The sequence below is a fragment of the Telopea speciosissima genome, chromosome 8 (genome assembly GCF_018873765.1).
Source record: "Telopea speciosissima isolate NSW1024214 ecotype Mountain lineage chromosome 8, Tspe_v1, whole genome shotgun sequence".
NCBI lineage: Eukaryota > Viridiplantae > Streptophyta > Magnoliopsida > Proteales > Proteaceae > Telopea > Telopea speciosissima.
This window is the reverse complement of record NC_057923.1, coordinates 4,605,247-4,622,452: the sequence shown is the minus strand read 5'-3', so window position 1 is coordinate 4,622,452 and position 17,206 is coordinate 4,605,247. Positions and strand designations below refer to the sequence as shown.

At 39.5% G+C, this 17,206-nt stretch overlaps 1 protein-coding gene across 1 annotated transcript in view; it reads right to left on the bottom strand.

Moving 5' to 3' along the window:
- Positions 1-3,965: 3,965 nt before the first annotated feature.
- The window catches only part of LOC122672819, a 29,098-nt gene continuing 15,857 nt past the window's right edge, over positions 3,966-17,206 (bottom strand). Inside the window, exons 22-27 of the mRNA XM_043870310.1 lie at positions 17,111-17,194; positions 16,836-17,020; positions 16,589-16,727; positions 16,416-16,475; positions 4,437-4,541; positions 3,966-4,330 (exon numbers count right to left, since the gene is read on the bottom strand). Coding sequence (XP_043726245.1) covers positions 4,217-4,330; positions 4,437-4,541; positions 16,416-16,475; positions 16,589-16,727; positions 16,836-17,020; positions 17,111-17,194 — 687 coding nt within the window. The 3' untranslated portion in view covers positions 3,966-4,216. The remainder of the gene's footprint in view (positions 4,331-4,436; positions 4,542-16,415; positions 16,476-16,588; positions 16,728-16,835; positions 17,021-17,110; positions 17,195-17,206) is intronic.

Below are 17,206 nucleotides of genomic sequence, written 5' to 3'. Positions count from 1 at the left end.
GGGGCAAAGTGATCCTTTCCAAGTGGGTGGGATTTGGGAGAGACACACACAGTCTAGGCACGTAGTCTAGGCATCCTGGCGCCGTGTCTAGATTCTTTCCTTTTCTTTTAAAGAAATTTATACTCTTTTTTTTTTTTGGTTAACGAATTTATACCTTGAAAGCACTTTCATTTTGGGTTAAGTGGATGTGGAATAAATTTTAGGGCCGAATTTTCCTTAACCCATGGTGATTCCTTTAGCGATGACCATCTTTACGGTATATGAGTACCTGAGAATTGCGAAGGACATTTTTAACATCCAACAAATAAGGAGAGTATTAATGAAGGTAGATTTGTGGGTAAATCTTTCATCCCCCAAACAGTAATAATGATTGAAGATTTATGGATAATTCTCTAACCATTGGTGAAAGATAATTTTCTCTTAAATTGATAGAAGAAAAACTTGCTCCCTCAAATATTATTTGAAATTCACACCTTAATAGCACTATTCCCCTTTTTTTTTCTCTATTTTGGGTTGCCGGTGGGGATGTTTGTGTGTGAGGTAGGGAGAAGGTAACTAGACATCACACACATAAGGTTCCACCATGCTTATAAAAGAAATCATTTAAGTTCCTAACATGAAAGACACTTTTAAGCCACATAGGCTAATTTTTTTTGAGCAAGAGATTGGTGCTTGGTCTATTTCAAGAGGGATTGGGCGATAATTTCACATGCTCATCTGTTTGTATGTTCTTGTTCCCTTCTTATTTTTTTTTATAATTGCCACATGGGAAAATTATTTAGCTATTTAAGTATTTGATATATTTGGAGCCCCTTGATAAATCATCTATTAAATTTGGTGCCTATTTATTCAATATGTATGGGTTTTTCCATTGATCTTTTTTTTTTATTACGAGGGTTAGCTCGATTAATCCCCCCCGGCAACAGGATGGCCATCGCGCCTATTGTCGTGCGGAACCTCCGTCATAGCGGCCAACTAGCTTTGAGACTGAGTGATGGCTGGCCCAAGGTGAGGGCAGTGGGACTCGAACTTAGGACGTCCGAGTTTACGGCTCACCTTAGCTCACCACTGCGCCAACCCCCTTGGGTTGGCTTTTCCTGATCCTCAATGGTTTCTATTGGATTCATGTACAGTTTATTTCCTAGAAAATTTTTTCAAAACAACACATGAGTATAGAGAACAGGTGTTTGAAAGTTTGATTATAAATGTAAGGTGATATGGATAACTTGTCTACCATTTGTGCCCCCAACTGAACTTCCATGCTATGGTGACTAATCGATTCAAGGTACAATCATGCCAGTTCTCTCTCTCTCTCTCTCTCTCTCTCTCTCTCTCTATCTATCTATCTATCTATCTATCTATCTATCTATTTATCTATATATATATATGAGATAAATCATATAAAAGAGAAAATATGCAGTAAAACCACGTCAAAACAAATGGGGAAGTCTTAAATTTTGCACCAAACCCAGGAGGGGTCTACAGGTTGGGAAACAATCTAGATGGAATCATTTTTGAGTAGATAGGTGTAGATCCAATTGAGCCAAATTGAGTCTTGCTTAGTGGAGATTTCTCATATTAGCTTAAGAAGGCTTGCAATATTATATAATCGCGGATTCTGTGAATCCCAAGACCTCCTTCCAATTTGTGACCACAGATGGCTGCCCAACTAATCGAATGGAGGAATTTAGAAATCTCTTATCATTTCCATAAGAAAACACAGAAGAGAGACTCCATGGCTTTGATTGTGGATTTTGACAGCCCATAAATACTGCACCCGAGGATGTAAAAGGATTGAAAGACGGATTTGATCAACATAATCCTGTCCGTGGGGAATGTTTTTTGACCATAAGGAAAAGGTCCCCTACTAAATCCAATTCCTACTAATGCTCTCGGAATATAATAGACTTGTAAATATATTGGGCATGCATTTACTTGTCCACCACTCCACCCCTGTATATGCCAATTACTGGCTTTTAAGATCTCACAAAAACATTAATAGGAAAACAACATTAAATATAATATACATGTTCCATGGGGAATATGTAAGAGAGTCATGGGGAAGCATATGAAACCTAGAGTTGACATCGAAGAAGATGGTTTTCCAAATAAAATTAGTAGACTTGGCGGTCCATCTTCGAAGATTCCGCTCCATCCAAATATGAGAGATAGTAACCCCAAGCACAAGCTTGCGGGCGTTATCACAGATTGAGCTACCTGAAAATGACATATCTAGCCATTGCCACTCCTGAGCGAAAGATAGGGGACGTCTACTACGGGGCCAAATGGAAATCTAAGGTTTTCTTCCAAAAAGTGGAGGATAAGAGGGCAAGAAAAGAAGAGGTGATCAACGTCCTCAACACCATTCCAACAAAAGATACAGGAAGGAAAAACAGGAATGTAGCGGAGAAGGAGAAATGATTGTGTGGGGAGACAAAGACTAAGGGTTCGCCAGACATTGAAAGAGTGTCAAGATATATGGCCTTTGAACCAAACTAATTTATGCCAAGGGACTGAAGGGCCATGCAGTCTAACACAGTTCCAAGCTGAGAAATACCAATGGGGGAGAGGAGCCAGGTGACTTTGTCCAAATGAGATGGATGAGGGGGTGGGAGAGGGGGGAGCGAGGCCCAGAGTTGAGTGAGACCGGGGGGTAAGGGGAGGGGGACCAAGAGCCATGGGAGATGATAGAGGATGGGTAGATTTAGGGATATCAGTAGAGTAAACCTAACGGGCACCTAAGAGGTTGTAAAGGACTATGGAGGGATGCCAAGGATCAAGCCAGAGGGAGGTGGAGATCCCGTCAACGATCACAGAAGAGGTGCACTAAGGGCTTAGGGCGGAGGAGAACAATTTTGCACCAAACCCAAGAGGGGTCTACAAGTTGGGGAACAATCTAGATGGAGTCATTTTTGAGTAGATAAAGTAAATCCGATTGACCCAAATTGAGTCTTGCTTAGTAGAGATTTTTCATATTAGCTTAAGAAGGCTTGCAATATTATACACTCACAAATTCTGTGAATCCCAAGATCTCCTTCCAATTTGGGACGACAGATGCCTGCCCAACTAATCGAATGGAGGAATTTAAAAATCTCTTATCATTTCCATAAGAAAGCACAGAAGAGAGACTCCATGGCTTTGATTGTGGATTTTGACAGCCCATAAATATCGCACCAGTAGATTTAAAAGGATTGAAAGACAGATTTGATCAACACAGTCCCGCCCATAGGGAATTTTTTTTTACCACAAGGAAAAGGTCCCCTACTAAATCCAATTCCTGCTAATGCTCTCGGAATATAATAGACTTGTACATATATTGGACCCCCATTTCCTTGTCCACCCCAGTATATGCCGATTACTAGCTTTTAAGATCTCACAAAAACATTAACGGGAAAACAGCATTAAACATCATATGTTGTTGACAATATTTCCGGCAACATTTAGTTGGTTGAGTTAGAGTAACATGATGCCGGGGAAGATGCCACGATGTCTGCATCCCCCCTTAATTTCAAGATGAGGGATGGAGGACTGTGGTTTGTATCTGTAAGTTCATCACCCCTTCAGTCCTCCACCCTTAGCTTCGGATCACCTTACCCATGGTTTACAGAACTTAAATCCGACGACTGTGGTTTATATCTGATCAATTTTTTATTGTACAGCATAGAAGCCATGGAAGGGGAGAAGATGGCACAAGTACAGAGAGAGAGAGAGAGACGGTAACACACACACCCAAGAGAGAAACTTGACATGCTCAGGGTGATCAGACAAAAGGTTGAGTTCTAAGGAGTACAAAGCAATTACAATACAACGAATGAGAAGGTGGAGAAGAAAAAGATTATGATGGTGAAAAATAGATTTTTGAAACCTCAATACAGTGACTAAGATTTATCTTAAATTGATGCTATCTAAACAAGCTCTTAAACAAGTTCCTGCAGCGAGAAGGTTAGTAACCAACTGAACAAAGATTTAACTTAAATTGATGCTATCTATGCATTAAATTTATATCTAATTGAGTTATAATTCATATTATACAAAACATGCCCCCTGTTAAGCTTGGTCCAGCTGACCACAATCCACCCTAACCCCAACCCCAATCCATCAACCCGCTGGGTCAGCACAGCAGCCTTGAGAGAGCATCAACAACACATGACTTTGTGCTTGATGGTATAGAATCGAAAAAGAACAAATAAAGAACCTTTGTACATTTTTTATGCTTTCACATGAAGTAGCTGAGAGCCCTTTTCCTTCTTGAGCCCCCTTCTCCATAGAGTTCATTCCACTGTAGCAGCTCGCTCATGTTCGCAGACTCTGATGACACACTTGCACAGACCTGTTTTCCAAGAGAAGAGTGGCATTTTTGAACATCCAAAATCAGCAAATTCCACTAAACCCAGATCACTTTTTTTCTGAAATTTATTTTGCATTGGATTTCATACCTGTTCATGCGCATATCTGAAATCCTCCAAGTTCAAAGGCCGAATGTCAGCACTCACACTCAGGGTGGGAGGGGCTTTGCCTTCTGCCAGAGCTGCAGTGCGCTCCTGTGAACTTACATAATCAGATCATAGCGCAAGAGAGTTTTTACATGTGAAGTCACTTGTTCAGCAAATTAATGAAAAAAATATGGGGGTGGATTAAGAAGGTAAAAAGGACTAAAATTAACCCAAAACAATTCGACAAAAATTTGGAGAACTGGCTATACATTGAGGAATCTAAAAACGCTTGCACCAAATTACGCTAAGATGCTTAATTTGAAAAATTAATGTTTTTCACCGTGTGTGTGTGTGTGTGTGTGTGAGAGAGAGAGAGAGAGAGAGAGAGAGAGAGAGAGAGAGAGCTCAATGCAGCAAAGAGCTGGCTTAACTTTTCTTTTGATTTATCAATTTATACTCTGTAAATTGACATTTCCAGACAATATATTTGCTAGTAACACAAGCAGAAATTGAAAAGCAAGTCTTAACAGTACACATGAAGAAGTGACGGGGCAGTGGTTATGGAATTAATACGAGGGCAAAGAATCCATTATGTTTTATTTTCTTCTGATGGGTAAGTAACTAAGATCATGGTTTTGAGGATCGGTGAATCTTGTTGCTCAATCCAGAATCCAGATCAAGCTTAGTCCAGTCCAAAGCAACATCCAATTAGGTAGGTTTACAGATCCTGTCAAATTTTCTCTTGAGTATCAATATCAGAGCATCCATTTCTGCCCCGGCAATCCATCCTGATAACTATCAGGATTGGCTGGGACTTACTCAAATATCCAATAATGGTCTTTTAATCCATGCCCGAGGATCCTTGCACCATTCATATTCTATTCCCAGGCCACTTATCAATATCATATTAATATAGAAGATGATGTTTCGCAGCTTACCCCTTGCTTCGCAGGAGACACTGTTTCCAAGTTTTGAACCCGCAATCAACAGGTCGCAATAGCGCAACATACATTGTGTGATCAACGTATTCCTTAAAACTTAAAAGAAAATATTTATAGGCTATGATGTATGGTGTGGAATATTGGGCAGTTAAGAAGCATCATATAATCAACTTAGTGTAGCTGAGATGATGATGTTGAGATGGGTGTGTGGCAAAACTAAGAAGGATAAAATAAGGAATAATCAAATTAGAGCTGATTTGGGAGTAGCTCCGATACATGTTAAGTTACGAGAAAATCGTTGAAGGTGGCATGGCCATGTTCAACTGAGGCCTTTTGTAATGCCCCACATTTATAGTATAATACTTTAATATTGATTTGGATTATTTGTTATTATTTTAGTGTGTATTGAATTACAAACAACAACTCAGTCTTATCCCAACTAAATGGGGTCGGCTACCTGGATCCTCTCAAAACAAAGTAGGGAAAACTGAGTTCCTCACAAAGGGAAATGAAAGTAAGAGGAATGAAGAATAAAAATGAAGAAGAGAGAAAAGAGATGTGAGAAATGGAAAATGAAACTAAGAGGAGAGAGCATAGCCCAGAAAATCAAGAATTCCCAGCTACATGGTGCCAACAACGTGGATCCTTGTCCTCCAATAGGCTCTATCTGAGGTCATATTTGGCACAAGGCCCAGACTATGCATGTCTTTCTTCACAACCTCTCCTATGGTCATTTTAAGCCTGCCCCTAGCTCTTTTAGCTCCTTCAATCGGGATCAAATCACTTCTCCTTACTGGTGCGGCCCCAGGCCTCCGTTGAACATGGTCAACTTCAAACAACATTCTCTGAGCTGGTCACTGATCGGGGGAACTCCCACATCAGCTCTAATATGTTCGTTCCTCACTTTATCCTTCCTAGTTTTTCCGCACATCCATCTTAACATCCTGATATCTGCAACACATAGCTTCGCTATACGACCCTTCTTAACTACCCAACATTTCGCCCCATACATCATAGCCGGTACGACAACAGTCTTGTAGAACATTCCTTTATGTTTTAAAGGAATATGTCGGTCACACAATACTCCAGTTGCACCTCTCCACTTCATTTACCCCACATCATCATCTATGTCACCTTCTTTGTTTATGGTAAACCCCAAATATCTAAAATAATCACTTAGGGTATCTCTCTCCTCAATTTTCACCATGTCATTATCTATCATAGTATAACTAAACTTACACATCATATACTCCACCTTTGATATACTAATCTTAAAGCCTCTTCACATGTCTAACTTAGCGTTAATCCCTGTTTTGTCTCATCCACCAAAACGATATCATCGACGAAGAGAATACACCACTGGACCTCGTCTTGGATGTTATTGGTTACTTCATCCATGATAAGTGCAAACAAATAAGGGCTTAGGGCTGATCCTTGATGTAACCCAACAATAATTGAGAATTCTTTGCCCTGGCCTCCCACAGATCTCACTAGAGACCACACCCCATCATAGTTGTTAGGGCTAATTGATGCAGATCCAAGTAGGAAGAAGAAGAAGAAGAAGAAGAAGAAGTCCTGAATTTAGGGCTTAAGTAGGGAGCCATAGGTTAGGTTTATTTGCTAGTATTCTCCATACTTAGTTTAATTTTTCTGTTTTTAGATTGAATCGGTTTAGAATTGGTTGTATCCAATTGGTTCAAGTGGTCCAATTTAAGTTATTTAGCTAATTAGTTCTTAACTTTAGTAGGGGTATCTTAGTCATTTTACTGTTTTAATTAGTAAAGTTAGATTTAAACCCCTCCCTTCCACGATTTTGTGAAGGAGAAGTCTTTAATTTGTATTAGGATTTGGAATTAGCCATATTATAAATAAAATAAATCGTGGCGGCTCCCCCACAATTGAATTTTTGAAAAAAAAAAAGTGTTTTTGTTGGCTGCCGATTGCTGCTGCTGCTGCTCCTTGGAGTGTTGCCTTGTGGATCTAGCAAGGAAGAAGGATAGGTGGATTTCCTGTGACTCCTTATGCCGTGACGGCTGGGAGGTTCTCTTTGTGAAGGTGGTTCTATCCTTCAATGTTAGATTTGCTGCCGGTGGATATCTGCTGCAAGTCTGAATTTAAATATCTGTTTCCATTCCATTCTTCTTTCCCCCCCATTCGATCCCTGTTGTTTTTCTGTTTGAATTTTTAAAACCCTAGATCATCTAAGTCTTACCCAGCCTTCATCCTACATCCGTTTTTCACCAAAATCAGATCACAGCCTCCCCATACCAATCCCTCCGCTCGACCAGACCTGCAGCCCATTCTGATCAGTCCAAACCCTAGTTTCCCCTACCACCATTAACACCCCAAAACCCTAAAATAGTCTAAAACCTGTACAGTCTATTCTAACCATCAGAATTGGCCTAAACCTTGATCGAACCTTGTTCCCCCTGCCAGTAAAACTCGACCTCAGTCCCAGCCCAAAAATCCCATCCTAAACCCTAATTTTCAACTTAGATCCTAAAACCTCAAACCCAAACCCTAACCCTACAATTCTGAAATTTGAATTTTGATTCAAAACTTATTAAAATCTGTTTTAATAGCTTCCCCTAAGCCTGCCTATTAAAATCAGATATACATTACCCCATTCCCCCATACCTAACCCTAGCATTTAACCTAAAAACCCTAATTCTGCCCAATCAAACCAGCAGCCCTTTTTAGATCCTATTGCTTGGCCTCCAGTGGGATTTTTCTCCTATCTAGAGCTACATTAATCCTAAGTGAACCAAGGCAATCGAGGGAGTTAAAAACCAAGTCAACACCAACAAGGCGACACCAGAAATCACGGCAAGAGAAAGGCGCCTGGACGCCTAGGCGTCGCCTAGACAACTATGACCCCCATACATATTTTTAATTACATCTATATATTTACTCGGCACCCCTCTCTTCGCAAGAACATTCCGGATTAAATCTTTAGGGACTCTATCATAGGCTTTCTCCAGGTCAATAAAGATTATATAGAGATCCTTCTTGCTAGCTCTACATCTTTCCATGAGCCTCCTCAGTAGGTAGATAGTTTCTGTTATGGATTTACTTGGCATAAAACCAAATTAATTCTTCGAGATATGAGTCTCTCTTCTCAAACGGGTTTCATTAACCTTCTCCCAAAGTTTCATAGTATCACTCATTAGTTTTATGCTTCTATCGTTATTGCAGCTCTTAATATCACCCTTATAGTGTCTATTGAATTGTTTTATTTATTTATGATGAATAGTGCAAGCACGAGGTAGCATGCTTATATTAATCTTAGTGATATTGTATTGATTAGTATTTGATTAATATGATTAATTAAGTTAATCCTATTTATTAAGGGGATTAATGAGGGATTAGAGGTGGCTTAGCATGAATGGACCATGTGTCCAACTTAAGGGTTGCCACATGGCGCATGGAGAGGATGAAGTTGTGGCATAATTAGTAGCCACATGGCATAAGGGTGAGGTGTAATCAAGGGTCAGCCACTTTGACAAACAGCCACCATTTGCATGGCCAAGGTGGTGGTGGCAATAGGAACCCAGCCACATGGCTGGAAGGAGGAGGTGGTCATGGACCTGATTTGACTAAGCATGCTAGTGGATCACATGGTGGCTTTAGAGGCAGCCACCATGTGTATTGCTCAAGGTTCAAAATCTCACGAAATTTCGGCGATATTTCGCCAAATCTCGTATATCTCGAGCTGTCCGAGATACGATACCAATATGAAATGGAAAAATACCATATTTCGACGATATCTCGTGAGATATCGACGAAATATCGTGGACTCACGATATTTCGCGAGATATTGAAAAAAGTCACTAAAAGTGTCACGTGCAATATTTCGAATATTTTGGAAATTTCGGTCATCTCGTTTCGGAAATCTCGGAAATCTCGGTAATTTCGGTAATCTCATTTCGAAAATTTCGGAAATCTCGGTCATTTTGGCATTTTACACCCACAGAAAAATACCATATTTCGACTGACGAAATTTCGGTCAGACCGAAACACCGAAACAAAACGAGATTTAGTACCATGGTATTGCTTAAGTAGGTGGTGGCAAGGGTGGAACAATCACATAGTTGCTGGAAATTCCTAAGGATGCTGTGCTGAGTTCTTGAGTGAGAGAAAATAAAGAAAGAAGAAGAGGAAGAAGAAAAGAAGTATAGGTAAGCTTAGATTCTTCTTCTCCTCTAGCATAGTTTTTATTTCTTTGATGGGTTAATTGATTAGTTTGCTTACTGTTTACATAGGGGTTAAGGGATTTATATTGCTGAAAGCCTAAATTGAAAGAAGAGATTGAAGAGGAAGTTGAGCAGAAAAGCAAATTTTGCAAGACCTATTTGACATGTAGATTAAATTCTTGAGGGTTGCTTGCAAGTACTAAATTATCTACCGACCATTGAAGTAATCAAATCGAAAGGAAACAAAGGATAGAGGTGATCAAATCGAAAGGAAACAAAGGTGAGGGGATCATGTATTAACGATGCATTGCTCTCTATATAATGTTAAGAATGTGAAGGATCATGGTTATGTATATGTTTGTAACAACGAATGTTGTGAGAGGAATATGGTTAGAAATTGAGTGAAATGATAAGAATGTAATACGATATGTTTGTTATTAATGAAATAAGAACAACAAAGAAATAAGGTTCGTATAGCAATATGTATATGGAATGATATGTTTAGTACTATGAAGTATGATGTATATATTATGCGAGGGAATATATATTGTAATGTACATAGTCCGAAATCTCGCCGAGATTCTCGGTTTTCATTTACCAAGTCGAGATGGCTTACGAAACTCAGAAGTGCACTTTCTCGCCGAGATCTAGCGAAATCTCGGCGAGATCTCGGGTCGAATTGCTGGTTTCGGGTATGGGCTTGGGTCAATTGACCCATTTAACTTCATTTAAGCCATCTACAGATTGTAAACAGCCCCAGCTCGACAGAATCATTCTTACTCCTCTCTATTTTGCTCTCTCTTCTCTCTAACTCTCTTCTTCTCTCAAAGTCTCAATTCTTCTCTTCCCTTCTTCATTTTTTGGTTGGATTCGAAGCTTTGGAAGCTGATTTTGGTGCCAAACTAAAGATTGAAGCTTAGTTTTGCAAGATTGATCAAGATTTTGAAGGTTTTTTGAAAGGTAACTCATTTTCCCTAAACCTATTTTTTTGAAAAAAAATTGATGAAATCTTGGTAGATGGGTGTGATTTTGAGTTATGTTATACAAGTTTGGCCGATCTATCACCTGATGGAGGCTGGATTTTTTTTGGGTTATTAGATTTTTATTATAATTTCAGGAAGAAAAAAATGATTTTTTTCAAAAAAAAAATTAAAGAAAATAAGATAAATACTTATTGTTTGGATGTGATCTTGATGTATGTTAGACAAGTTTGCATGCTCTACAACCTCATGGAGTCAATTTTTTTTTTTCACCCATTAAAAAAAATATTTTATTTTTCAGATTTAATAATAATATTATTAAAATAGTTAAAATATATATAAAATTAAGGAAAAATACCTGTTTTTGTTGGAAAATTATGCACAACATTTGTACATAATGTCCAACTTCAAATGATGTCAAATACATCATTATGTTGTAATATTTTATATTTGAAGGTATAATTATTTATAATAAAAATTGTAAATATTATTTTTAATTAATAAATAAATACTAGGGTTAGGGAATAAATAAGATATAGGTATTTGATTGTTCTAGTAGCTTCATATTATGTTTAATCGTTATGAATACAATACTTTAAATGTTTAATACTTTACTTTAAGTCTGTAATAGTTACTAATACATGTTTTTTTATGTAACAGTGTAAAAAATAAGATATTTCTTACACAATGGGGGATATAGCATGGCAACATGGAGTCCCGATGTCTGAGGATAAAAAGAAGTCAAAGTGTGACTACTGTGGAAAGATTCTAAATTTTGGAGGAGCAACTAGGTTAAAGAAACATTTGTCTGGTCTGGGCAAGGATGTTGCCAAATGCCGAAATGTTCCGAGCCAAGTGAAACTGGAAATGACACAAAACTTGAGAGGAGCACGAACAAAGAAAGTTGACAGGGAAAGACAACAAATAACTTTCGATGAGGCAGTTTTAGAGAGGCCTGGTGTAGACATCCTTGGAGGAGTAGGAGATGATACTGAATATAGGCCTACACCTGGTGAGTTCGAATCAGAGGCTGAATATAGGATTTATCAGCAGACTTTGGCAGAGTTTTCATTTTGAGAATATAAGAGGATATGAGCAAGCAAGAGGAGCTGGTGGATCTGGCTCAGCTGCACCAGTGCAACAAGATGAGAGGAGGAGAAGCACTGGCACAAGAGATATCCCACGGCCCCAAGCCCGACCCCGAGCACGTTCCCCAGATACCATTTTTTAGCAGGATCCATCTACCTTTAGGCAACAAGATGCCTTCCAGCCAACCATCCCGCAAATGTTTGGTGGTAAACAAGAGGAAGCACGGAAAGCCTTCAGCAAGTTCATGCTATACAATGGCATTCCAGCTAATGTAGCACAAGAAATATATTATAATGCATTCCTTGACGCTGCAGGGAGGGTTGGCCCAGGATGGAAGGGGCCTACACCATATGAGTTGTATAATATATATTTGCCTAAAGAGGTAGAGGAGCTGAAAGAGTACATAGAGGGTCTGAAGCCAAGGTGGGACACATATGGGGTTACTCTTATGGCTGATGGTTGGACTGGACCTACTAGACAGTCCATTATAAATTTCATGGTGAGTTGTAATGGGAAGACTGTCTTCTTGAAGTCTGTTGATGCATCAAAGCATAGCAAGGATGCATCATACTTGTATAAGCTACTGAAGCAAGTGGTGGAGGAAGATATAGGAGCAAAGAACGTTATCCAAATTGTGACGGATAACGGTTCTAATTTTAAAAAGACTGGAAAAAAATTGATGAACAAGAAGAGTAAGAGGATCCGCCTCTTTTGGACTCCATGTGCAGCCCATTCTATTGATTTACTGCTGAAGGACATGGCAAAAAAAGCTTTGGTGGCTGGTGTGGTCAATAGGGCAAGGCAAGTGACCACCTTTGTGTATAACCATGGTTATGCTTTAGCCATGATGAGGGAAAAATGCAAGGGGGATTTAGTGAGGCCCGGTGTCACTCGATTTGCCACCAATTACATTGCATTGAAGAGCATTCAGTCGAAGGTGGTAGGTTTGAGGTCAATGTTTGCAAGTGAGCAATGGTTTAGTTGGCCAAGTTCTAGGACAGAAGAAGGGAAGGCAGCACAAGAGACCATTGCAAGTGATGGATTTTGGAAGGACTTGTATAAAGTTGTTGCCATATTAGAGCCAGTGGTGGCAGTACTAAGGATGGTTGACACGGAGAAGAAGCCTACTTTGCCCCACATATATGTTGCCCTGCAGAAGATGAAAGAAATGGTCCGAGCTGCAATACCCCGAAGTGCTCGCTCATACATTAACATCATTGATGAGCGATGGGAGAAGCACTTGAGTCATCCCTTGTATAAAGCTAGTGAGTTCAACACTTCAACATACATTACACTTTATATGAGTTTTTACATTTACATATTCAAAACTCGAAAGAATTAAGTCACTAACAACTTATATTTGTGGTTTCCCCTTTACTAGCATACTATTTGAATCCAAAGTACCAGTACTCACATAATCTTGGGCTGGACACGGATTTGTTACTGCCAGTTGAAGCTGTTATTGAGAAGTTGGAGGTCAATCCCAAGACAAAATCTGATTGCAATGATGAGGTGAGACTATGGGACTTTGGTACATTGGTAGTCAGTAAAGGAATGTAATTACTAAATAGCAAATACTAATGCCTCTAACACTGTTTGAAAATTTAAAATGAAAATAGATCAAATTCTTCAGAGAGGCCTCAGCAAGTTTCAGTTGAAAAAGTTGCAGTGGAGGGTGAACAAAAGTCAGACCCTGGTAGGTGGCAATGTGGCATGACTTTACATTTATGAATTATAATTGTATCCCTTTACAATGCACATATTTTTAATATTCTATGTTTATAATGCAGTTGACTGGTGGGTGCTTTATGGTACAAGTTCACCCAACCTGAGGAAGGTAGCAATCAAAGTGCTCTCACAAACTTGTTCATCCTCTGGGTGCGAGCGCAACTGGAGTACATTCGCATTGATACACTCAGAGGCGGAACAGATTGGGTAGTCAACGACTGGAGCAGCTAGTGTATGTGCATTATAATATGAGACTAAGGATGAGCCACATACGTGAAGAATTTGAGAACAATGACAAAGATCCCATCGAGCTAGCCAACATATTCCAAGAGAATTCTGATGATGATGAGGATCCCCTATTCCAATGGGTGAGGGATCGTGGTGCACCAGAGATGGATGAGCCTGGAGGTAGCCCCAACTCCACCATTGCGTCCGTAACCGGTACAGATGTTGACGACTATATGTCGCAAAAGGGCCGTGCACATTCTCAGTCACTGAGACCTTTTAAGGATGCAACAGGAACTGCTCCTGATGATGATGATGATGATGGTGATGGTGATGACCCTGCTAGTGGTGATGCTAGTGGTGGCATGCAGAGTGGTGGTTATTATGATGATCGTCATGAGGGGATGCGCGAGCAATACCAGCATGAAGTGGGAACCCAGGAAAACCCTGTGCATTTCACAGCTGAGTCTCAGTTTACACATGCCACACAAGATCAAGACCATGGTGGCCACAGCAAAACGTACAAGAGAAGGACAGGTCGCAAACACAACCAACCTCAGTATGATAACACGAGTATGAACACCATGCTAGCAAGTTTTGGAAGCATGACTATGGATACTGGTAGTGAGCATCAGTCGTGGCAATCATATCAACCTCATCATCACTATGATTATGGCCAGCAGAGCACCGGTTCTGAATATAGTGCCTATGGTCAGTTTGGCCAGTCAACATATGCGTATGACTATCAAAGCAGTGAGTCTGGCTCTGGCATTGGGTCCACATTCCCAGTCCCATACATTCCTCAATATGACAATAGCACAAGCAGTGGATATCAACCTTCACAACAACGGTCTAACGCCACTGTGGAACAGCTATACCCTAGGATAGGGATCTTGGCATATGTGGATGAGAACTCTTATATGAATGCTGTGGAGAACTATATGCAACAGTGGAGCAACAATATGTCATGGGAAGATTATGTGGGACAAATGGGGAACGAATATGTCATTCAATCTAATTTTATGTGATGATAGTTGTAACTTGTAACATCGTTAAGCTTGAGCAATCTAATGTATCACTTATTCACTTTAACATTTGTAATGCTTATTAAGTTGTTTTCCTATTAATTGAATGTTTTGTTTGAGTCCTATATACATAAATTATGTCATTAATGTATATAGTGTGTTATTTTAATACGTCTTCGCCTACCAACTAAGGGTCTGATGTAAAAGTCCTATTTGGACAAAGTTTTTGCAAAATCTGATAATGCCATTGTGTTTAAATGGCCTAAAATAGACAGTATACCGATTTTCAGACCTAAAAGAAATCTAAAACCCACCGAGATGGGCTTCCGAGTCGGAAAAAAAAAAGTGCACAAACGAGAGATCTCGGCCCAACTCGGTTTTTGGCTGGGCCGAGATGGCTCCGAGTTTTCGAACCTTGGTAATGTATAGGCTGGTTGATTGTATGTTGATATGTGTTAACTGTACAATGGCATAAGTATAATTGTTATGTGTTTAATGACAGAAATGATACCTGTTAAGATGAGCTGATTCATATGTTAAGTAATAAAACATGATGCTTTTGTATGGAAATGAATATGTACATGAATGATGGGAAATGATTAAATGAATGCAAAGTATGGCCATGTACAAATGAAATGAATGTCCTGTGATACGTTTTAATAAAAAGAAATGAAAGTAATAAAGAGACGAATGTAGAACCCTTTGTGACTTCCATCCCTTTCCAGTAGGGGAATAGGTACTAGATGAGGGATGATGTAATACGTAATAAGTGATATGACTGGTTATAGTCCTCCCCAGTGCTTCGGTCACTCGAATAAGGAGAAGACCAATAACCAGAGTCAGAGACAGTAACTTATATGAGTGATTTACGAGTGCATGATCCTCCCTAGTGCTTCGGTAACTAGAACAAGGTAGTAGATCGTGTATCTGGAGGAATCATCGATCACATTCACATCTTTCCTCCCTAATGTTTCGGCAACTGGAATCACGAGTAGAATAGATGATTGTGGATGGCCGACAGAACCTCAGATTATTGTGCATATTGACAGGACACCAAGATGATCAGACTTAGGTTTACTTCAGGAATGATATTTATAATTGTTGAAGTATATAGAATATCCTTATAAGTATGATTAATTATATAGCATGATTCTCCTCACTGGGCTCTTAGCTCACCCCATTTTATATGTTGATTTTACAGATCAGAAGGTAGGAGTGTATATAATGAACAAGATACAAATGGATGTTTGTGAGTGAAGTGCATAAACTTGAGAGACACGGCTGAGTAGCCGATGAGGATTGCTAATATACTCCTATGTTTGTAAGAATGTATAGGATATGTTCAAGAAGTAAGAGAAATGTAACGGAAATGTAATAACTTTTGAATACTTAATGCAATTATCTGCCACCAGTGTTATTCTTTGTTGTAAATATTCTTTAGAACTATGATCCAACTCCAATTAGCAAGTCCTCCGCTGTGTATTTTATGTTATATAGGAGTTATGATAATAAATTGAGGTACATAAAAGATCATTTGATCAGCGCCCGCGAGGGAAGTAACTTCTACCCTGTCCAGGTTTGGGTCCTTAAACCTTTAGATGCTCCAAAAGGGAGGAGTGTTTTCACTCAGATTGAAAGAGCTAAAAGATTCAGGGGCAGACCTAAAATGACTCTCGGAGAAGTGGTGAGGAAAGACATGCATAGCTTAGGCCTTGTATCAAGTATGAACTCAAATAGAGCCGATTTTTTTTGGTGTGGGGGGGGAGGGGACTACCAAGTTTCTAAAGAAGAAGAAACTAACCTTCTTTTCCTTCTCCAAAATCTCTCTAATTGGACAGTGTGCGGCAGTTACACAGAGATTCTGCAAAACAGAAAAAGTCAAGATATATGAAAGAGGCAGATATTCCACACAGCATACCAAGTGAGAAAATTCCATGAATTGTCCCAAAAAAAGCAGTAAAGACTTGAGATAACCTTGAGGTCACTTCCAGAATAGCCATCTGTCATACTTGCAATTGCATCCAGATCAAAATCTGGAGACAAGTCTTCCTTCGCCAGTATCACTTTTACAATCTTTGCTCTATTTGGAGCATCTGGCAAATTTACCATCAATCTGCAGAGAAGCAGTTATTACTAGAGAAACCCGATGATGCTCCACAAGAAAGAAACTCAGGGCTAGTTTTGGAAATATAACTAGGCCCATGATATATGCTGTTTTTACCTGCGAGGAAGCCTTCTAATAACAGCCTCATCAAGGTCAAAAGGCCTATTTGTGGCAGCAAGCACCAAAACGCGTTCCTTATCTTTCGTGCGTAACCCATCCCAATTCACCATAAATTCATTTTTCATCTTACGCATGGCCTCATGTTCTCCAGGGTTTTCTCTCCGGCCCAGCATGCTATCAACCTATACAAAGAACCAGAAAAGAATGTGGCTAATGCAACCCCAACTCCCAGACAGTAAACTGTAGTTAGGCAGAGATGCAAAACAACTCACCTCATCAACAAATACAACACTAGGAGCAATTTTACTTGCTAATGAGAAGACAGCTTTTACATACTTCTCACCCTCACCAAACCACTGCCATAAGAA